This window comes from Corythoichthys intestinalis, chromosome 3 (genome assembly GCF_030265065.1).
Source record: "Corythoichthys intestinalis isolate RoL2023-P3 chromosome 3, ASM3026506v1, whole genome shotgun sequence".
Lineage (NCBI taxonomy): Eukaryota > Metazoa > Chordata > Actinopteri > Syngnathiformes > Syngnathidae > Corythoichthys > Corythoichthys intestinalis.
Genome location: NC_080397.1, coordinates 55,715,163 through 55,739,471, shown reverse-complemented (window position 1 = coordinate 55,739,471; position 24,309 = coordinate 55,715,163). Strand labels below are relative to the sequence as shown.

The window sequence follows — 24,309 nt, the reverse complement described above, 5'->3', positions numbered from 1 at the left end:
TTACCTGTATTAATGGCTACCGTTTTAACTCGTAATCGGTATAAAAGACACTTGTCCACAACTTCAGTCACACTCTAAACTCCACTATGGCCAAGACTAAAGAGCTGTCGAAGGACACCAGAGAAAAAATTGGAGACCTGCACCAGGCTGGGAAGACTAAATCTGCAATAGGTAAAACGCTTGGTGTAAAGAAATCAACTTTGGTAGCAATTACTAGAAAATGGAAGACATAAAAGACCACTGATAACCTCCCTCGATCTGGGGCTCCATGCAAGATCTCACCCCATGGCATCAAAATGATAAAAAGAACAGTGAGCAAAAATCCCAGAACCACACGGGGGGACCCAGTGAATGACCTGCAGAGCTGGAACCACAGTAACAAAGGCTACTATCAGTAACACAATGCGCCGCCAGGGACTCAAATCCTGCAATGAAGAAAGTACACGTCCAGGCCTGTCTGCAGTTCGCTAGAGAACATTTGGATGATCCAGAAGAGGACTGGGCAAATGTGTTATGGTCAGATGAAACCAAAATAGAACTTTTTGGTAGAAACACAGGTGCCTGGTGTTTGGAGGAGAAAGAATACTGAATTGCATCCGAAGAACACCATACCCACTGTGAAGCATGAGGGTGGAAACATCATGCTTTGGGGCTGTTTTTCTGCAAAGGGACCAGAACGACTGATCTGTGTAAAGGAAAGAATGAATAGGGCCATGTAGCGAGAGATTTTGAGTGAAAATCTCCTTCCATCAGCAAGGGCTTTGAAGATGAGACGTGGCTGGGTCTTTCAGGATGACAATGATCCCAAACACACAGCCAGGGCAACAAAGGAGTGGCTTCGTAAGAAGCATTTCAAGGTCCTGGAGTGGCCTAGCCAGTCTCCAGATCTCAACCCTATAGAAAATCTGTGGAGGGAGTTGAAAGTCCGTGTTGCCCAACGACGGCCCCAAAACATCACTGCTCTAGAGGAGATCTGCATGGAAATATCAGCAATGTGTGAAAAGCTTGTGAAGAGTTACAGAAAACGTTTGGCCTCCGTTATTGCCAACAAAGGGTACATAACAAAGTATTGGGATGAACTTTTGGTATTGACTAAATACTTATTTTCGACTATGATTTGCAAATAAATTCTATAAAAATCAAACAATGTGATTTTCTGTTTTTTTTCCCACATTCTATCTCTCACGGTACCCATGTTGACAATTACAGGCATCTAATATTTTCAAGTGGGAGAACTTGCACGATTAGTGGTTGACTAAATACTAGTGATGCACGATAATACATTTTTCAACCGATACCGATAACCGATAATTTCCTCCTCATTCCAACCGATAATGTCAAGCCGATAATTCTATTAAAAGATTTATGTAAAATTTTAACGTATACACAAAAGAAAATATTACCGTGCAAAAATATAATTTATTGCTCTTTTTTTCAACATAAAATATGAACAAGTCGTCAATTCAAACATTTAAATAATGACAGATTGTCTGACATTGTGTAATGGTAAACGTTTGGCAACAATTACTTACAGAGTAAATACCTAAGTTGCACAAAATGCCTTTAAAAGTAAGCCATTCCTAACATATATACTGTAACATTAATACCCTGCAAAACACACCTCTTTAAAACTAGTCAGTTTTAAGTTTAAATCTATTGGCAATAAGTGAAATTATCTGCCAGCGCTTCAAGTGTATTTCTCTCAGATTTCTTGGAAGAAAAATAGCTAGCTGAAAATAATCTTAACAGCCTTGTTTTAAGCAATACATTATTATACTTAATCCTAAAAAAAAAAACTTGGAAGAAGGAAAGATTTTGAATAATATTTGTGGCTACAGAATATTGATTTAAGAATTTGATTATCTACTGTGACTGTAATTGATCAGAGAAATAAGTTAAATAATTTGAAAAGTTATTGCTAATGTTATATGCTTTGTTGCACACTGTGAAAATGATTAACTCAAAAGAGCGAAATGTCATGTACCCATTCTGCAGCGCTTTGTTTACATTTGCGGCTTTCACGACATTTGCTTTGCAGCAGCTGAACTGCTACACGGCAGTACTATTTGGACGGAGTTGGAGCTCGCATCCGCGTGCGTGTTGTTTTGTGCCTGAGTTTTGTTAAGCCGAAAATAAAGGCAGCGTTACAAAGTCATCTGACCGCTCGTCATTTTACATACTGAATGCATTATTGACTGGCTGACTTCGTTTTCTCCATGTTTAAATTATCTTATAACCACTGTGCCGTCATGATAAGCTTGCTTACTGGACATCACTTTTTCATGAAGAATGGTGGTCGTATAAACTGCCTTTTTTTTTTTTTTATTCAGGTCTTTGGTTCTCGGGTCATTTAGGTAAAAAAAAAACGTGTCTTGTCTTCGCGGCTGCTCGCACGCCGTGGGGGAACGCTCGAGAAACCGGGGAGTTCGCCGGAGGTCCCGAGGCCGGGGAACCGGGCTCGGCCCGCCCCGCCTATGGCGAGGCGGCGGCGGCCTGCCGGACCGGCCAGAGCGGCGGGCTCTGTCGGAAGACAGCTACAGTGCCTTGCAAAAGTATTCGGCCCCCTTGAACCTTGCAACCTTTCGCCACATTTCAGGCTTCAAACATAAAGATATAAAATTTTAATTTTTTGTCAAGAATCAACAACAAGTGGGACACAATCGTGAAGTGGAACAAAATTTATTGGATAATTTAAACTTTTTTAACAAATAAAAAACTGAAAAGTGGGGCGTGCAATATTATTCGGCCCCCTTGCGTTAATACTTTGTAGCGCCACCTTTTGCTCCAATTACAGCTGCAAGTCGCTTGGGGTATGTTTCTATCAGTTTTGCACATCGAGACATTCTTGCCCATTCTTCCTTGCAAAACAGCTCGAGCTCAGTGAGGTTGGATGGAGAGTGTTTGTGAACAGCAGTCTTCAGCTCTTTCCACAGATTCTCGATTGGATTCAGGTCTGGACTTTGACTTGGCCATTCTAACACTTGGGTACGTTTATTTTTGAACCATTCCATTGTAGATTTGGCTTTATGTTTTGGATCATTGTCCTGTTGGAAGATAAATCTCCGTCCCAGTCTCAGGTCTTGTGCAGATACCAACAGGTTTTCTTCCAGAATGTTCCTGTATTTGGCTGCATCCATCTTCCCGTCAATTTTAACCATCTTCCCTGTCCCTGCTGAAGAAAAGCAGGCCCAAACCATGATGCTGCCACCACCATGTTTGACAGTGGGGATGGTGTGTTCAGGGTGATGAGCTGTGTTGCTTTTACGCCAAACATATCGTTTTGCATTGTGGCCAAAAAGTTCAATTTTGGTTTCATCTGACCAGAGCACCTTCTTCCACATGTTTGGTGTGTCTCCCAGGTGGCTTGTGACAAACTTTAAACGAGACTTTTTATGGATATCTTTGAGAACTGGCTTTCTTCTAGCCACTGTTCCATAAAGGCCAGATTTGTGCAGTGTACGACTGATTGTTGTCCTATGGACAGACTCTCCCACCTCAGCTGTAGATCTCTGCAGTTCATCCAGAGTGATCATGGGCCTCTTGGCTGCATCTCTGATCAGTTTTCTCCTTGTTTAAGAAGAAAGTTTGGAAGGACGGCCGGGTCTTGGTAGATTTGCAGTGGTCTGATGCTCCTTCCATTTCAATATGATGGCTTGCACAGTGCTCCTTGAGATGTTTAAAGCTTGGGAAATCTTTTTGTATCCAAATCCGGCTTTAAACTTCTCCACAACAGTATCTCGGACCTGCCAGGTGTGTTCCTTGGTTTTCATAATGCTCTCTGCACTTTAAACAGAACCCTGAGACTATCACAGAGCAGGTGCATTTATACGGAGACTTGATTACACACAGGTGGATTCTATTTATCATCATCGGTCATTTAGGACAACATTGGATCACTCAGAGATCCTCACTGAACTTCTGGAGTGAGTTTGCTGCACTGAAAGTAAAGGGGCCGAATAATATTGCACGCCCCACTTTTCAGTTTTTTATTTGTTAAAAAAGTTTAAATTATCCAATAAATGTTGTTCCACTTCACGATTGTGTCCCACTTGTTGTTGATTCTTGACAAAAAAATTAAATTTCATATGTTTACGTTTGAAGCCTGAAATGTGGCGAAAGGTTGCAAGATTCAAGGGGGCCGAATACTTTTGCAAGGCACTATACTTGCTGACTATCGGTCTCCAGTCGTGCCGGTGTTTAGCCTTAGATGCGAATTTACCACCCGCCTTGGGCTGCATTCCCAAACAGCCCGACTCTGTATCGTCACAAGCCCTGTAGTTTAACTTAGTTAGTGTTTACAATAGCTTTAGCATTCCCGCTAGCAGCAGCCTCGTATTCGTTCCAAAATTCTTTGTGATGCAGTTTTAAATGGCTGCTGGGTTAGTGGTTTTGAATGAGGACGCTTTCTTTCTGCCTCGTGGAACTTGTACGGTACATGTTTCGCAGATGGCGAGAGCGTCGTTTTTTTAGTAACAGCCGCCTTAATATTCAACTACTTCTTGTCGTGTAACTCCGCCTCCTCAACCCCTTCTCCCTCAGGGGCTTCAGAGAGGGGAGGGGTTGAGGAGGCGCCGTGCTGAATTCTTCGGTTGCGCACATTTGGAGGCTAAATCAAGTATATAATTATCGGATTGCATTATCGGTTGAATTTTTTTATTATCTGGATTATCTGTGTGATGTCATAATTGCCATTATCGGTGACCGATATTATCGTGTATCTTTACTAAATACTTATTTGCCCCACTGTACATATAGCATTTATTTCCTTCATTAGAAAGCTTCATTAGGAAGCTGCTGCTAGTACAGAATGCTGCTGCCAGAGTCCTTACAAATACAAGGAGACAGGACCTCATTACACCGGTTTTGAAATCGTTACACTGGCTTCCAGTGAGTCAAAGGATAGACTATAAAATACTACTGCTTGTCTACAAAACACTTAATGGCCTTGGACCAAAATACATGCTTAATTTGTTGGATCCCTATGAAGCATCTAGACCCCTAAGGCCGTCTGAAACTGTTCTCCTGTATGCGCCAAGAATAAAGAACCAAGCAGGGTGAGGCAGCATTTAGTTACCTGAAGGTTTGAAGTGTGCTCAAACTGTTAGCTCCTTTAAATCAGGGCTAAAAACGCTTTGGTTTGTCACAGCATATCCATAACTGTCTATATATTTCAAATTTCAAGGTATTTACTTTTGATTCATTTGGTATATAATTTTATTTCCTGTTTCAATTGTCTTTGTTTTAACTTTCATTTCATTTAATGTGTTCTTTTTTATGAATCATTTTATCTCTGCACGTGAATTTTCATGTTTTGTAAAGCACTTTGAATTGCCTTGTGTTGAATTGTGCTATACAAATAAAATTGCCTTGCTTTGCCTTGCCTTCATTATAAGGCTTTTACTTTTTCACGGCTCCAGAAATATATTTTTGTTGTTGTTCAATATGGTTTTTTTCAACATTTTGGGTTGCCGACCCCTGGCATAGCTGAAGAAGAATGGGTAGTTAAAGTGCGAATGACATCAAAAAGCATGCTTATTTCATATTTCACGCTTTGTTTTATGCTCCTGAAAGAATGAACCGCTTGGATGTGTGTGGAAGCTATGGTTTTATATATTCCATTTTTTTCATCCCGCGCCATGAAAATAAGTGACTTCCGGCTTCAGTCCCGGGTTAGGCGCGAATGTGACGTCACCCGAGTCAGCATCTCACACTACAGCATTGCTTCATTGCATGCCGATGGACTGCGGATTCAGCTGATTTAGAGGATTAATTTGTTTATTTTTCGCATCACGCCAGGCAAACGGCTGGAGAAAATTGTTGCTGCACCAGGGAGAAGCGTGTGAGCCTTTTTTGGTTTCAAAAGGTTCCCATTCACCGCGGATATTGGCCAAAACAAGCCCTACTACTGTGGGACCATTGGACTTACGAGGAATAAGTAAACATTGTATTATGTCAAATACTGGAATCCTGGCACACGTTTTAATACAGAGGCGGCTTGCATTTTGTGGCTGATTGTCCACCTAGAATGCCACTTGGCCTCTATACTCTGCTTATTGCCCTCTTAGTGTGCCCTGGTGTTCTGTCAAATTTTCAACCCCATCAGAAATTGCAACTTTGAGTTAAAAATGGGTGTGACTGCAAAGTAAACGCAACAAAAAATTTTAAAATAAAGGAGTATTTACTTGCGTTTGACCATGGACGGACTTGTAGAAAAGTTCTCCTCAGACACATCCTGCCACGTTAGCTGCACAACTGCACGCAGCACTCTCACTGTTTACGTCTTCGCCATGTAGTAAAGCATTATTTTACCTTATATTCGTGCTGACCATGTGGCAGCTACACGCTCCCCGACGTCAGCCGATGCAATTCATTGTTCTTTCTCCTCCAAACACAAGAACCTGTGTTTCTACCAAAAAGTTCTATTTTGGTTTCATCTGACCATAACACATTCTCCCAGTCCTCTTCTGGATCATCCAAATGCTCTCTAGCGAACCGCAGACGGGCCTGGACGTGTACTTTCTTCAGGAGGGGGACACGTCTGGCAGTGCAGGATGGCGGCGCATTGTGTTACTGATAGTAGCCTTTGTTACTGTGGTCCCAGCTCTCTGTAGGTCATTCACTAGGTCCCCCCGTGTGGTTCTGGGATTTTTTTGCTCACCGTTTTTGTTATCATTTTGACGCCACGGGGTGAGATCTTGCACGGAGCCCCAGATCGAGGGAGATTATCAGTGGTCTTGTATGTCTTCCATTTTCTAATAATTGCTCCCACGTTTATTTCTTTACACCAAGCGTTTTACCTATTGCAGATTCAGTCTTCCCAGCCTGGTGCAGGTCTACAATTTTGTCTCTGGTGTCCTTCGACAGCTATTTGGTCTTGGCCGTAGTGGAGTTTGGAGTGTGACTGACTGAGATTGTGGACAGGTGTCTTTTATACCGATAATGAGTTAAAACAGGTGCCATTAATACAGGTAACGAGTGGAGCCTCGTTAGACCGCGTTAGAAGAAGCTAGACCTCTTTGACAGCCTGAAATCTTGCTTGTTTGTAGGTGACCAAATACTTATTTTCCACTCTAATTTGGAAATAAATTATTTAAAAACTAAACGAATGTGATTTTCTGTTTTTTTTCTTTCACATTCTGTCTCTCATGGTTGAGGTTTACCCATGTTGACAATTACAGGCCACTCTAATCTTTTCAAGTTGGAGAACTTGCACAATTGGTGGTTGACTAAATACTTATTTGCCCCACTGTAGATAACTTTGTGCTCAGAAAAAAAATACCATTGTTTAAAAAAAAAAAAAAAAAAAAAAGAAATCTTAAGCAGTTACTCACAATGTTACTCATTACTTGAGTATTCTTTTCACCAAATACTTTTTTTTTTTACTGGTACTTGAGTACATTTTTTGTACGATTACTTTTACTTGAGTAATATTATTACGAAGTAACGCTACTCTTAGTTGAGTAAAATTTTTGGCTACTCTTTACCCACCTCTGCCCACAGAATCGTGTCAATCACCCGCAATGTTTCTCCGCGGAATCGCTGGCCTTTCCGTGCGCGTGCACTTGGGCCCCGTGCACGCGCGCCTTCATCCAGAGGGGCTCCGTTTAATCGCAGTGACGTGTCCGCCGGTGACATGCCTCAACTAATGGACTTCACGAGTCTTTGGGATCATTACTTAGGGGCCTGGAAATTCGATGTTTTGTGTTTGTTTCAAACAATACGCGTCGACCTGCTGTTAGTGCTGCTGGTAGCCTAATTGGCGCTGCAGCCAGACGCGAGGGAAGGGAACCAGTGTGCACTCATGTGGCCCCTGGCTGATTTGTGCTCTGTTATGATGGCTGCTGACTTTTATCCACGAGAAAGGCAGCCCGGTGCGGCGACTGCAGCTTTTGAAAGCAATGCAATCACTCTTTCCAAATTAAAACCACAACGCTATTTTATTTAAAATACAGAGGCAATGTTTGAGGGTTCTAAAATAACTCTTTTTTAGCAATTGACTTATATTGTACTCAACAGAAAACATAATTAAGCCGCAAATCTTACGTGTCCAAATGGGTCCAGGTGGTTGTTGGTGAGTTTGAGCTTCTGGAAAGACACCAGCTGGCGACTCCAGTGGGCCCCCGTTGCAGGAGAGTCCGGGTGGACGTAAAGCCGGCCCGGCATCGCTGGTTCGGCCTTACCCGTGACCGACCTATTTACAAACATAAGTGTATACGTAAATATTGCTGTAAGAGCACCGCAGCCAGACATTGACATCCAGTGGGTCACAGTGGTGGGTCTGACCCGGCGGTGGCACTATACTGCACAAAAGCTCCGCATGCTTTAATTAGGCTCACATCAATATTTGAAATCTTTTCAAAAGAAAAGGACATACACTTTCAAATCAGTGATTCTTTTCATGACATAGCATGCGTGTAGTTTCACTTGTAATGGCTGTGCTTATAAGCAAAGTATACTGTACATTTGCCCTATAATTAGTTTGGATTGACGCTTATACGGGGTGCTGCCATTGACGTCCATGGACGTCCAAATTTTTCCCATTCATTTTCAATGGCAAAAAAAACAATGTCCCCAAATCAACAGGAAATGACCAGATATCAATAGGACATGTACCCCAAATGCCCCCGATTGCATTGACGCGTATGTAAGTTGATACCATTGACGTCCATGGACGTCCAAAATTTTTCCCAATGTCCCCAAATCAGTAGGAATTGACCAGATATCAATTGGACGTGTACCCCAAATGTCCCCGATTGCATTGACGCTTATGGAGGGTGATTCCATTGACGTCCATGGACGTCCAAACGCCACATTCATTTCCAATGGCTTTTCAACATGTTTTTTTCATTTTATTGATGCCAATGTAATTAGATTCCATTGACACCTATGTAAGTCGATGCCATTGACAGTCATGGACGCCAAAATTTTTCCCATTCATTTTCAATGGGGAAAAAACAAAATTTCTCCAAATCAACACAAAATGACCAGATATCAATATGACGTGTACACCAAATGTCCCTGATTGCATTGACGCTTGTGGAGGGGGATGCCATTGACGTCCATAGACGTCCAAACTTCCCATGCATTTCCAATGGCATTTCATCATGTTTTTTTTTTCATTTTATTGATGCCAATGTACTTGGATTCAATTGACACCTATGTAAGTTGATACCATTGACGTCCATGCACGTCCAAATTTTTTCCCATTCATTTTCAATGGCAAAAAAAAAAACAATGTCCCCAAATCAACAGGAAATGACCAGATATCAATAGGACGTGTATCCCAAATGTCCCCGATTGCATTGATGCTTATGAAGGGTGCTGCCATTGACGGACATGGACGTCCAATCCTCCCAATCATTTCTAATGGCGTTTACTTTGTTTAATGCCATTGACTGGCATTATTGTCCATTCTATTGATAGACCTGAGTGGGGCTAAGATCTGTATCTCCACAGAGGAAAGACCCAGATGTAATTTCTCCCGAAATTGCAGTTTCTAGTTAGTTTGGAAACACAAAGACTAACTTTCACGCCTATTAGTTCAGGTGATACAATGTTCGGTTAAAAACTACAAAAGAAACATTTTTGAAAACTTCCAGAATAAATGTCTGGATTTTATTAGCAAATTTAAATTGCAATGTGCATGACTTACATTTTATTAACATACGCAATAAATACAAACTTGTTAATAATCTTTTAACTATGAGGAATGCAAAAAAAATAAATAAACATTTGTCTTAAGACCACTCAAACTGACTGTCAACATAAAGAAATTAAGTATAACTGAAAAAACCTTGTTAGGGAATAACAAAAATAAATAAAATTGGAGCCTTCCTTCAGGTAAAACACTACTGCTTTTGACCGCAAGCACAGCCAAACTCAACAAAAAAATGAAAGCTGCTCTGGGCTAAACATAGAGGACGACACTTCTCTCTAAGCAGCTTTCTACTCGAGTTTTGCAGGTTAGCAAATTCACACAGTTTGATGCTATGCTAACTCTGATGCAGGTTGGACTTTCAGTAGCAAAATTTGTGGTGTGTTCCCCACCTCCAGAACAATTACTCACAGTGGCTGCTGCTGGCCAAAAAAACCTTTCTAATTTCCCTCCTCTTCAGAGGGGCTGGAGGAGGTGGCATGTAAGTCATTAAACAATCAAACGTGCGTTTGAGGGGGAAAAATGGACTGGCACATTCAGTAAGTGAAAAGGGGTAAATGTAATTCTGAACATAATGAAAATAATTCACTTAATAATGGTAGGGTCAATTCTATCCTTACAACATATGTGAAGACAATCTAAATTAGCGATATCACTGAACTTATTATATAACGCAAATCAGGTTGCTTAAAAGTTGGTGGGGACAAATTTATTTTTGCATTCAAACAGATTTTTTAAAATGGAAAATATATATTTTGATTGAGTCAACTTTTTTTGTTTGTTTGTTTTTTTTTTTTTTTTTTTGATTGAAGCAAATTTTGTTTTGGATCGAATAATGAAGACACAAATCTACCTCCATATGGCTCCGCCCAGGGTATACAATTTTTGACTGGGGTAACTACACTGGCACGACACCGGCGGACATACCAAATTCAATGGATGACGATCTTGGGCGAAAAGTATTGCCTAAGCCGCCTGATTTAGAATTCCCCTCAAGAATGATGGGAAACAAAAAATGCTCATTGTTTACTTATTATTATACATATTCTTGTAAGTTAATTTTATTGCTGACACTGTGTTTTGGGGTCATCAACATGTTGTGCCCCCCCTGTCCCAAAAGTCAAACTCCGCCTATTTAGTACTACAGATGCCCCGATTGATCGGGTGCCGATCAATCGGGTCCGATCACGTCATTTTCAAAGTATCGGCATCGGCAAAAAAATATCGGAATTTAACGCAATTAACGCATGCGCGGTATGACGCATTCACGCATTGCCGTCATAGCCTATTAGATCACTGTTTTGCTTAGATATAGCGATAAAAGCCAACGCCAAGCAAGTGAAGTACATGCAAGTATTTATTAAAGCCATGTAATTAATGGGCAGAAGCTTTACAACACTCCCAAAGTGACTATGAATGTAGTAGAAGTCGCTTTGGAGTAGTTGGACAAGGTTTGATCATTATCTTAACCCATGCAATATACCCAACGCAGAGAAGATATAACATTTGGTGCAACCACACACAGTCATGGTTGCACCACTTCCACTTAGCCACATGGCCCCTTCTCATCATGCTTTTGGGCTTCAGTTTCATTTACTGAAAGCTCAACAAATACACTAGATGGCAGTATTTAGTCGCAATATACAAACTCACATTTATCCTTTAAGAATTACAACTCTATCAATGGATCCCTTTCACAGAAAGAATGTTAATAATGTTAATGCCATCTTGTGGATTTTTTGTTATGATAAACAAATACGGTACTTATGAATGTATAAATCCGTCTTCATCTTTCCATTCCAACAATAATTTACAGAAAAATATGGCATATTTTATAGATGGTTTGAATTGCGATTAATTACGATTAATTAATTTTTAAACTGTAATTAACTTGATTAAAAATTTTAATATTTTAATTAGGGCTGTCAAAATTATCGCGTTAACGGGCGTTAATTTTTAAAATTAATCACGTTAAAATATTTGACGCAATTAACGCAGATGCCCCGCTCAGAGAGATTTAAATGACAGTACACAGTGAAACGTTCACTTGTTGTGTTTTGTGGAGTTTTGCCGCCCTCTGCTGGCGGTTGGGTGCGACTGATTTTATAGGCTTCAGCATCCATGATCATTGTGTAAGTAATTATTGACATCAACAATGGCGGGCTACTAGTGTATTTTTTGATTGAAAATTTTACAAATTTTATTAAAACGAAAACATTAAGAGGGGTTTTAATATAAATTTTCTATAACTTGTGCTAACATTTACCTTTTAAGAACTACAAGTCTTTCTATCCATGGATCGCTTTAACAGAATGTTAATAATGTTAATGCCATCTTGTTGATTTATTGTTATGATAAACAAATAGTCCTTATGTACCGTATGTTGAATGTATATATCCATATTGTGTCTTATCTTTCCATTCCAACAATAATTTACAGAAAAATATGGCATATTTTATAGATGGTTTGAATTGCGATTAATTGCGGTTAATTACGATTAATGAATTTTTAAGCTGTAATTAACGCGATTAAAAATTTTAATCGTCTGACAGCCCTAATTTTAATATTTTTTAATTACATCGTTTTCTAATTGTATTTAATGCTACAGACAAAATGTCTTACACTCATCCAGAGTCTTTAGTTTTGGTTTAAAGATTGGTTCATAATAACAACAAACATCATCCCCTACCATTTATTGTCACACTCACAAAGTGTGGCACCGAAAAAAAACTTGGAACATTGTCAGCATTGTCATGTTGGAATATAAAAAAAGATACTTGGAGCAATTGAATTAAGTTTTATTCATTTTTTTTCTTAATGCATTGCCAAAATGTATATGATCGGGAAAAATTATCGGGAATGATTGGAGTTGAATCGGGAGCAAAAAACAAGCAATCGGATCGGGAAATATCGGCAGATACTCAAACTAAAACGATCGGGATCGGATCGGGAGCAAAAAAACATGATCGGGGCATCTCTAGTTAGTACTGCATTCTTTTGTATGTAAAACCCTTCCATCTACAATGAGCGCATTCGTGATTATATTTTGACGATCCGCGCATTATATACAATAATGCGTATGGGAGTCCAAAGAGGCCAAGCAGTGATGCATCAGTGGGACTCGGATTTCCCCCCTCAGCTGAATGGGGGACTTCAATCCGTGCCGTGCACTCTGTCCGCCCGGTGAACCCTTGGCAGACTGATTTAACCGGCGGGTAGACGAAGAGAAGAGGCAGGAAGTAGGCCAGCCCGGTCTGGAAAGAGGGCCTGACTTTTAAGCAATATACGATGCATTGATGGAGAGGAACCCAAATGGTTTATTTAACACTTTGAGGGCCTGTGGTCACTACAGCTGTTCAAAAGTTAACTCTTAGAGTAAGTGACAATTTTTGGTAATTATTTTTTGTTAACACTTTACAAATCGCAATTTTTTGGTCATTATTTTTTTCTTAATTTGCAATTATTTTTATGTATTTTTTTTCACGGTTAATCTTTTTTGTATTTTTTAAAGATTTTCCCACCATGAATACAATGCATTTACAAATTAAGATTTGTACTCCACTCAAACACCAGAACAAAGTGCAATTTTTTGGTCGGGGATGTTTCATATGCTTTTATTGGTTATTTTTAATGTGTTTTTAATTAGAAATGAGCACTTTACGTTATCCTTTTTGAAGTTGCGTTTGGTCAAAGAGCCAAAATAGCAAAGAGGGCGTTTTGAAGCTCATCATTTGATTTCCAAATGTATTTTTTGGTCAACACTTTTGATATTTAACCATATATAGTGCAAATCGCTATTTTTTGTCTTTTTTTTATTTTTATTTTTTTAAATACAGGTATTAGCTATTATTTAAAAAAAAAATTTTTCCATGATTAATCATTAGTGTATTTTTTTTAAGCTTTTACCATTCGCCATTTTTGGTCATTAAAAAAAGTGAAATCTTAGCAATTATTATTATTATTATTATTTTTCTTTTTCCATGATTAATCATTATTATATATATTTTAAGATTTTACCATTATTAATACAGTACATATACAAATGAATACAATGTTAATAAAAACTAAAATATGAATTTATAATGAATACAGTAGTGGACACCTGTTCAAAAGTTGACACTTTTAACCCTATAGAATAAGTGACGGTTTTTGGTAAGTACTTTTTTGTTAACACTTATGACCTTTGACCCTATATAGGGCAAGTCGCTATTTTTGGTCATTAAAAAAATTTAAATATTAGCAAATATTTGTATGTATTTTTTTTTTTTTTATGTTTAATCTTTATTGCATTTTTTAAGCTTTTACCATTATGAATACAGTACAGTTACAAATTCAGACAGTGATGATAAAAACGAAATTATGAATTTATAATGAATACAGTAGTGGACAGTTGTTCAAAAGTTAACACTTTTAACCCTATGGAATAAGTGAAGATTTTTGGTAATTATTTATATATATAACACTTAAGATACTTAACATTTTTTGGTCTTTAAAAAAATTAACTTTTTTTTAATCATGATTAATCATCATTGTATTTGTTAAGCTTTTACCATTATAAATACAGTACAATTACACATGTACACAATGTTAATAAAACTATATGCAATTAAAATGAATACAGTAGTGGACAGCTGTTCAAAAGTTAGAAAAAGTAACGGTTTTTGGTAATTATCCTATATAGGTCAAATCGCTATTTTTGGTCATTAAACAAAAATATTAGCAATTATTTTTGGTCTTTTTTTCATTATTAATCATTATTGTACTTTTTTTTAAGCTTTTACTACATTTAAAAATTAATACAATTTTATTAAAAATAAATTATGAAATTAAAATGAACACAGTATAGTAGTGCACAGCTGTTCAAAGTTGACACTTTTAACCCTATGGAATAAATGACGTTTTGTGGTAATTATTTTAATGTTAACACTTAAGACCTTTAACTCTATATAGGAAAAATCGTTATTTTTGGTCATTAAAAATTTTAAATATTAGCTATTATTATTATTTTCATGATTAATCAGTATTGTATTTTTAAGCTTTTAGTATTATGAATACAGTACATATACAAATGAATACAATGTTAATAAAAACTAAATTATTAAATTAAAATGAATACACTAGAGGACAGCTTTTCAAAAGTTGACACTTTTAACCCTATAGGATAAATGACTATTTTTAGTAATTATTATTATTATTAATTAATTAATTAATTAATTTTTTATGTTAATACTTAATACCTTTAAACCCATGTGGGGCAAATTGTTAATTTTGGTCATTAAAAAAAAAAAAAAAAAAAAAAAAAAAAAAAAATATATATATATATATATATATATATATATATATATTAACAATTATTTTTATGTTTTTTTTTTTTTTTCATGATTAATCAATATTGTATTTTTTAAGCTTTTACATTATGAATACAGTACATTTACAAATGAATACAATGTTAATAAAAACTAAATTATGAAACTAAAATGAATACAAACAGAAATACACAATGTTCACCGCCTCAAATAACTTTAAAGGTCGATATTTTGTTCCCCCTCCAAATATTTAATATTAAGGCCGTGGTGCTGGATCAAGTGACCCGACCGACACCCAGAACACATGTCTGTGCCTGTTCAATTTTGTCGTGCTTTCATGACTTTTTCCTAAAACTGCTTGTTTTACCTCACTATATATTTTTTTAAATTTTGCAATCACTCCCAGAAAATGTCATTTGAACATCATTTCGGCCCTTTGAACGTTAACTCATTTATATGACATTGATGGCGATAGACGTCCAATTCATTTGAACCGGGAAGACTGGCTGTGAATGCTCGTGTTTCAGTGCCATTATAACTGAGAGCTCTGTCAGGGTTCGGGGGATGGTGGGGGCTTAAATTGACATTTTGTATTTCTGGAATGCTGAAATTTGCTATACTACATAGGTTCGTTAAACATGCTCATGAATTTATAAAGACGAAACCCACCATTTGTTGTCTGCAAACTTATAGCGGTGGTCATCTCCGGGCACAATGTCCATAAGGAGAATGTATTTGGTTTTAGGGTTGAGACCTGTGACCTTCACCTTATAACTTGGAAACATGCGCCTATATTGAAAATAAAGTGGAAGACAAATATCAAGTCATTTAGCTGCTTTTTACATTCAATATTTATTCATCCTTACCTTCCAGCTTTGGTGATGATCATTTCAGTTCCAACTTCATCGAACCTCGTCCAAAGCTCCCTGTCGTGAAGGAAAACTTTGATTCCTTCCATGCCCTGTGCAAGAAAAACATGCAAATAAAACGGACGATTATTATGAGATTTCTTCACATTAAATTTTTCACTTGTATTAGGCAACTCATCAGGAATAAACTAATGCAAAAAAATATTTTCACACACCATCTGACTGGAATTTGCCTGTTGCGAAGCAGGTGATTTTAAATTATAGCTGCTGAGATTGTCCTGTTTATTCTCCTTGGGAGAATCCATGCAGTTGGAATCCGGACGCTCAGCGAGGCCGAACTGGTCGCCTCCGTTTGCCATGTCGTCCTACACACACACCATCACACACATTTAATTGACCAAATACAATGGTCGTAATTTGCTGAAGAAAAAAATAAATAAAAAATTGGGGTGTAAGTTTTTTAGGCCACTCTATTTCTACAAACTGTATAACCATTCATAAAATATGGCCTTATATATGTCAATATCCTAATTTGCATACATTACCTAAATATCATATCCTAAATATCTAAATGTCATACCTAAATATCGATCCTAAATAACATATTGCAGATGTTTTCATTTCAAGAGCCTTTCAGTTGCACGTTTTAAAATGGTCTTTTACTTAAAATGAGACTAAACGTTCGTGCACTTGACCTCTTACATTGTTTAGAGGTAGGTTTTTGCAGGTAAATTCGCGGTGACAAGCAGGTTATATTTGACCAAGGGCGTGGGACATAAAACTTGCAACTTTTCAGGATGCTCAAATTGTCCCCACCAACTTTTAAGCAACATTGTCATCCCATATGTTGTAAGGATACAATTAAATTGACCCTATATATTAAGTGAATTATTTTCATTATGTTCAGAATTACATTTACCCCTTTTCATCTGCTGAATGTGCCGGTCCATCCCCCCCGCCCCCGCCACACTTTCAAACGCACATTTGATTGGCTGATGACTTGCATTCATTTACAATGTATTTATTTTCTATAACGATGTAAATCCTAACAAGTTAAGTTTAGTTAAAGAAGTTTAGGAAACCGATTACCTTGGGATAATTAAGTCAACAAACTTCATTGTGTTAAGTAGTGTGAAATTATTAACTTTAAATTAAATTTGATACACCTAAAATGTCATGATTTTAGACAAATTCAGAATTTTGACTTTTTTTTTCTGGAAAAAAAAAAAAAAAGATAGATGCAAGTCAACACGTGCATCTGTAGGTTCCACCAGAATTAAAAAAAAAAAAAAAACAGGATTTAGCAAGGGTTATAGATATTAGAGCGCTTATTACACATATTCATTTTGACTTTTCTTTTTACAGCTTTGATAAAAAAGGTTTCATTAGGACCTTAGTTTTCAAATTTTGGGATTCCCTGATAATTGTTGCAGGTATTTAAGGGTTAAATTCAAATCAAGTTGTGACAACTCAATTACTTTGAGTCAAATTAACAATATATTCTGACAAAAACAAGTGGGCATCGCTTGAAATTTGTATTACACTTTGACTTCAGGTATTTTAGTGTAATCCACTTCGATAAAGTTGACAGGAACTCATTAAAGATTAGTCACAATAACTTAATATAGTATGCCAAAGTAAGTAGTAGTAGTACTTAAATGTAAGTAAATACACGTAACATATCTTAGTTTAGCCAACTTTAAAATAAGAAATCACAAAATGGCATTATGAACATTGATTGTTTAAAAAAAACAAATCATGTGTACATTATTTATTAGATTTTTTTTTCAGCCATTGCAGACTTTTTTTACCTTCACAAAATGGCATTGTTTTTTAAAAAAAATTTTTTAAATTCAAATAAATAATGTGCACATTATTTATTTGATTTTTTTTTTAATTTTCAGACATTTTTTTTCCAGATAATCATACATTAATCATAGTCGTTTTCATTTTTTGTTGAGTTTATCTGTGCTTGTGGACATGAACACAATAAATTTTATTTATTTTTGTTATACCCTGACTAAGACGCTTTTTCAGTTATATTTTTGGTATTCGTTTGGACAGACAATGTTGAGTGGTCCTAAGACAAATGTTTATATTTTGCATTCCTTGGATATTTAAGAGATTATTAATAAATTTGTATTTATTGTGTATGTTAATTTAAATTCAAAAATTGCAATTTAAATTTGCTAATAAAATCCAGACACTTATTCTGGAAGTTCTCGAAATTTTTTTTTAGTAGTTTTAAAAACAAAGGTTCGAATTGAACGGTGTATCACTTAGTATAGGTTAATGCACATTTATTTTGCATTGATTATTTAGCTTATCAATTAATTAGGTTCATATTCGTGTGAAATGTAGCCATGACCCCCGTTCACCTAATCTGTTTGGTTTTATGTCCTGTCCCCAGAAAAAGTGTACATGCAGGTTATGTTGTTATTCGTCCCTACCAATGTTAAAACCAAACGTATGCACGTGTATTTGGCCAATATTAATTTATACATGTCAGATTTAGGTGCAATTTCGCAAAGATTAAGATTAAGACATCCACTATTCTAAAATAGCCATCGCGAGTGACTTCAAACGTGGACTCTATTTAGGTTGTCCTCTTACCTCAAGCGGTCCACAGTGGAAAACTCACGCTCATCCTTCTCGATTCGTCCTCCCTGCACGATCCCCTCTTTGGTGAAACTTTAGAATTTCCCACTTCAATATCTGACTGGAAGCGGTCCACGTGTTTCTGCGATATGTTGTGAAAAATGCAGCATAATCCACGGCGCGCTGATTTGGAAAAACATCCGTTCTGGTTTGAGTGTTTTCTGGGCCGAATCAGATCATCGCTGCTGTAATTTGCGGGCTTTTAGTGTCGCTCATCCCCCGGTTGCCCTCACCGACTTGGTGCCAGCACCGATCTGGACCCAGCTCATCACATCCTTCATCACAAATGGAGTTAAACAGTGGATGAGACGCATATCCCCGCCCCTTTTTCGCTCTCCTGTGTTGCTATTGGCTGAGCTGTTTAGTTTGGCATGCATGGCATATGCGCCCCCCTCGCTTCTTCATCTTTTCATTTTTTATCATTGTTATCATCATTTTCTAAATGATAATAAATGTTTTTTATAAGCATGTGCGTATATGTATTTTTCAAAACATTTTTTTGAAGGAGAAATTTTGGTCCGGAGAAGAAAAAAAATAATCCGAAATTATATTCCCGGACAAAGAAAGCGAATGGCGGCATTCGGTAGTAGCGACGTCACACAACAATCATGTTTAATCTCGTCGTTGATTCACGAGGATCATCACACTGACCGGATTACAGGACAAGCTCATCACCGGGGGCAAACATGAAGGGGTCACCGGGAGGTTATACTCCTGCCTGTATGCTTTTTATACGAGGCAGGCGACTGACTCCATTCGTGTTGAGATTTGAGACATTTACGCATCGTCGGCTATTGTGTGGCTGACTGGACCCAGGATGGACATGATATGATCTTATTGTGGGGTCTTTTGTAATGGGTCATATGACTTGAAATGTCGTTCAACATATAGAACAGGATCCTCAAATACAAATCTTGAAAGTCCACTATTATTTTTTTTCATACAAGCATGGGTCCATTTATTAATGTCGGTCAAGTACAAGGCAGGTCGAAGGTGGTAAAGGTGGTTTTCTTTTGACCAAACAAAAATACAAACATTCTGGATTAAATAAAAATAAATTCCTCTTGTGCTTTATCCCCATTGCTTATTTCAATTATTATTAGTAGTAGTGTTTTTTTTTTTTTTTAAAGCAGTAATGTGAAGTAATTTCTTCACATGCCAAATAGGGTCACAAGTAAAGTAATTAAACATTGTCCAACAAATAAAGCATGAAAAAATGATTTATATGTTGTATATTTGACAAAATAATCGCTTTTCCGAAGTTCGAGCCTGAAAGGGGACGAACCCGGAAGTGATACGTCACACCGGGAACGCGATGACACCTCCATACATACGGCCGCCATACGAAGCCCTTCAAACAATGATTCAAACAGCGATATAAGCGATAGATCAAGCGCAAGGGAGGAGATCCAAGTTTTTGAAGAGTTGGAGGAAGAAGAGGGAGATTGGAATTTTATGTTATTAGCCAGACGCTAATCAGGATACAAACAATGTGCCTAGACTACCTGACGTGGAATGGATACAAGACCCATCGAGATTACAACATTGGTAAAATATAGGCTGTTATTTTTTTCATGATTTGAAGATGCAGGCATTTGCATATAATTTTATGTTTATGTCTATCTGATGACATTGTTAAAAAAAATAATAATCAGACTTCATGTTCATTTTGGCAGATCCGGCAGCTCTTGTGCATATAAAATAATAATATAAAAACGATGGGGGGAAAGAAGGAGATGAGTCGTTGTTATATCTTGACCGAGTGACCCACACGACACCTTTTATTGGCTTTTACAACTTTACTCAACGTCTTGCCAAGTGACTCTGAACAACAACTTTGCTCCCCTTTAGTGAAGGAGTAAGGCACAAACAATAACACATCTAAATGACATGCGTACACTCTACTGATGAACTCCCGTATTACAACTAAATAATATCCACTATATCACAGTCGCCGATGGCTTTCTCCACTTTATTGTGGCAACAATAAGAAAACAAAGTGGCGTCTAATGGCGTGAGGAAATGTCGTTTTTTTCACGCAAGCGAACAGATTACAAAGCACCACTTCATTGTCCCGAGACTACATTTCCCATGATTCATTGCGTGGCCTGCGCGCTCGCTGATTCGCTGCCAGACGTTAAAAGCAACACTTGTCACCTGTCAGCGGCTCTCGCGAAGCGGCGAAACACAAACTCGAAGGCTATCAAGCGATCACCGTGAAAGAAACTGAGAACCGTACAAATGCATTGCAATGCTTGAAGCATGAAGGTGGAAATACATAATACAAATACAAATAAATTGCACAAACTCACCGGCGGTGTGTGTCTCTTACTGCAACGTGACCGTGAATTACCGCGACGCCGACCCGCTTATGTGCACATCCACACCCCTTTCCCGATTGACAGTGGATTAACCCTTTCGGACAAGATCGTAGATGACGCACAATTTAAACATGCTTAACCTAGCGAACGCAACAACAACTATGATCGGGGATTGCCACGAGTTAACTTTCGGCTAACGTCGCTAGCTTATACTGTTCATTCCACAACAGTTGGCAGCTCTGCTTTGACAAAGTCATCAGTCATCTATCCAAAAATCACACTTACTGTTTGGCAAATCCTTGATCATAAGCAGACCGGTTAAGGAAGCAGGCATCTTCGAAGTGTTTGCAGCAGAGAACACTACTCGATGATGGCATGAAATTCATTCGCTTCGTGTAAACGAAAGATGTCCATTTACGTGCCCTGCTGTCCTTTGGCCACTCATACAACTTTTCGTTTGAGTGAGAACAAAACATTGCCACTCACCGCTGTGGCATCTTACCGAGAAGCAATGCAACAAACAATACTGTTCTATGGCGGACTTCCCTCGCACTTACTGGTGTGACGTAATTTCCGAAGATTGCCGAAGAAAAGCATTTTCGTTGTCAAGGGCGTTGCTATGGGTTAAACAAAGAATCTGGAAGGGTTGCGTTAAAAAAAATAATGAAAATATGCTTATAATGGTTTAGCCATTGATATTATTCAAAAACATGGTTGGCCAACCTTAGTTCACATTTCCCCTTTAAATTCTATTTGTGATTAAATGTATAATTTTATTTCCTGTTTCAATCGTCTTTGTTTTCACGTTCTATTGATTTAATGTGATTTTTTATGATCTTCATGTGATGTAAAGCACTTTGAATTGCGTTGTGTTGAATTGTGCTATACAAGTAAATTTGCCTTGCCTTGCCTAAATTAACAAAACATTTTCTTAACTTAAAATAAAAATCCCCCCCAAAAAAACATGCAGCTACAATGTTTACACATGTACAGTAAATAAAAACCGCTGGACAAAAAAGAAAACGTGTAAATAGTTGTACAGTACATGTTCACATGTACAGAACATAAATGACAAGCCGTCATTAAGGTGCAAACATTATAATTATTGACAGTAACTTTAACTGTAAAACACTGCTCAATGAGAGAAATGGGGGTCACAAAGCTATTTACTTACATCATCAGCCGGTACTTCAGTGCATCTTGTGGTTGATGAATCAGAGAGTGAGATTTGTTTGATTTTTGTTTCATGTCCTCCTTTTCTTTTCCTTCAAACATTGCTGCCACCACTTCAGTCATACACCCTTTTATTATTTCTCCATCAGAGAACGGCTTATGTTTGGCCAACACCCACGACACTCAGTGAGCACTCCCTTGCAATTTGTTGTTGTGTCATAGATTTAACAATAACCTTCGTTGACTCTTGATATGACTGCTTCAACCTATTAACTCAATTGCTCCCAAAAACGTATAAATACGTTCTATTCTTAATTGCTTCATGGTCCCAAACACGTATTTATACGTCTTTTACGTTTTTTTATTTATTTTTATTTCATAAAAAACATTGCTGGGTGCTGATTCAACTGAGCTCCAAAGCACAAAGCTGAAAATCAATTTTAAAGCAATAAAACTGGCCACTGGAGGGCAGTAGCGCATTTGGTAAGACCCGCAACCCGATTCAACAGCAACGAACGGTCGGAGCACTGGCGGTATGATGCCAGGCAGCGGACGACCGAGCAAAACAACCGAGAGGACGCCCGGGATGCCAGGCCCTGGACGACCGAGCAATAATCTCACAGACACTCGAAGGCGAAGGACGCATTTTTCCTGAGCTCCGTTATCTCTGATAACTCAGGCGCCAGCTGGAAGGGAAAACCTCCCAATATGCCTAATGCACCGAAAAGAGGAGAAAAGACTGACAAGACTGAAGACATGGAAGATTTAAAATCTTCTATGCAAAAATTTGAGCAAAAATTAGAGCAAATTATGGCTGAATTCTTGGTCCAAAATCCCAAAAATTGATATTTGATATTTTCTGCGTCCTTTATGGTATACTGGGGACGGGTTTCAATAAGCTTCGGCTTCTCCCGTCAGCCCTTTTCTTTTCAGGTTGAATTAATTGTAAACACATATAAATGCTGTATGTTTGTTTGGATTTGTCATGCCTGAAGGGAAAATAAATAAATAAAATTTTTTTTAAAAAACTCGGACCACCAGTGCAGCGGGCTTGCCGAGCAGACCCCGCAGGGACTAAAAAAAAAATCCACCTTTATGAGACAGACAACGATGAGGGAAAAGTTCACCCGGCTGACGCGGCGATAACAGCGTCATCTTAGTCATATGTGAATAAATTGTTACTTTGCTATCAAAAGCTCTATTTGTCTTGTTCTTTATGATATTTTGTAAAAGGAAAACATTATTCAGATGTTTGGGATGTAACTAATGCAAAAAATAGCTGTGTTAAAGTCAAAGTTATGTTTGAAATGTATGCGTTTACAAAAAACGAATTTTCTCCGTTTTTTCATCAGAAATTGGAAAATTGCTCAAACTAAGCTATTTTCTAATGCTGATTTCTAAAGAAATGAAAAAGATGAATTTACTTTTTTTCCTGCTGAAAGAAGAGTCTAATCTTTCTTTTGGTGGGTTCCATGTTTATATAGCAATAGAACAGAATTTTCTGTGGGCCTTGCAAAATCAGTCAAAATCCAGTAAAACGGCCGGGAGCGAAGGGCCTTGCTCAGGTGAAAATGGCTGGGAGTGAATGAGTTAATTTCTTGCCTTCTCAAGTCTGATTTAGGAAGAAACTTATCTTCAAAAGAGCTGTGCTCTTTAACATAAGCGTTTCACATTTTCACTTTTTATCAGAGCAACTGTCTTGACGCATATTAAGCACATACAGTTGTAGTCAAAAGTTTACATACACTTGTGAAGAACATAATGTCATGGCTCTCTTGAGTTTCCAGTTATTTCTACAACTCTGATTTTTCTCCGATAGAGTGATTGGAACAGATACTTCTTTGTCACAAAAACATTCATGAAGTTTGGTTCTTTTATGACTTTATTACAGGTTAACAGAAAAAGTGATCAAATCTGCTGGGTCAAAAATATACATCCAGCAACACGAATTAGCAATTTTGGTCGCATGGATCTGAAAAAGCGAATCATTGACTTGAACAAGTCAGGAAAGTAACTTAGAGTCATTTCAAAGCAGCTGCAGGTCCCAAGAGCAACAGTGCAAACAATTGTAAGTATAAAGTGCATGGCACTGTTTTGTCACTGCCACGATCAGGAAGAAAATACAAGCAATCACCTGCTGCTGAGAGAAAATTGTTCAGGAGGGTGAAGATTCAACGGAGAATCACCAAAAAGCAGATCTGCCAAGAATTAGAAGCTGCTGGAACACAGGTGTCAGTGTCCACAGTCAAGCGTGTTTTGCATCTCCATGGACTGAGAGGCTGCCGTGCAAGAAGGAAGCCCTTGCTCCAAAAGGCTCGACTGAAGTT

The 24,309-nt window shown here is 37.8% G+C and overlaps 1 protein-coding gene across 3 annotated transcripts in view; it reads right to left on the bottom strand.

Annotated features, from left to right (window-relative positions):
* The window catches only part of LOC130913422 (T-box transcription factor TBX5-like), a 50,653-nt gene extending 31,925 nt beyond the window's left edge, over window positions 1-18,728 (bottom strand). The window contains exons 1-5 of one of the 3 annotated variants that reach the window (XM_057832032.1): window positions 18,444-18,728; window positions 16,046-16,195; window positions 15,828-15,922; window positions 15,631-15,750; window positions 8,044-8,191 (exon numbers count right to left, since the gene is read on the bottom strand). In XM_057832032.1, the coding sequence (XP_057688015.1) occupies window positions 8,044-8,191; window positions 15,631-15,750; window positions 15,828-15,922; window positions 16,046-16,189 (507 nt within the window). In that variant the 5' untranslated portion in view covers window positions 16,190-16,195; window positions 18,444-18,728. Of the gene's footprint in view, window positions 1-8,043; window positions 8,192-15,630; window positions 15,751-15,827; window positions 15,923-16,045; window positions 16,211-18,443 lie in introns of those variants that run through there. The other 2 variants (XM_057832033.1, XM_057832031.1) reach the window with 2 other exon arrangements.
* Between the last annotated feature and the right edge of the window lie 5,581 nt (window positions 18,729-24,309).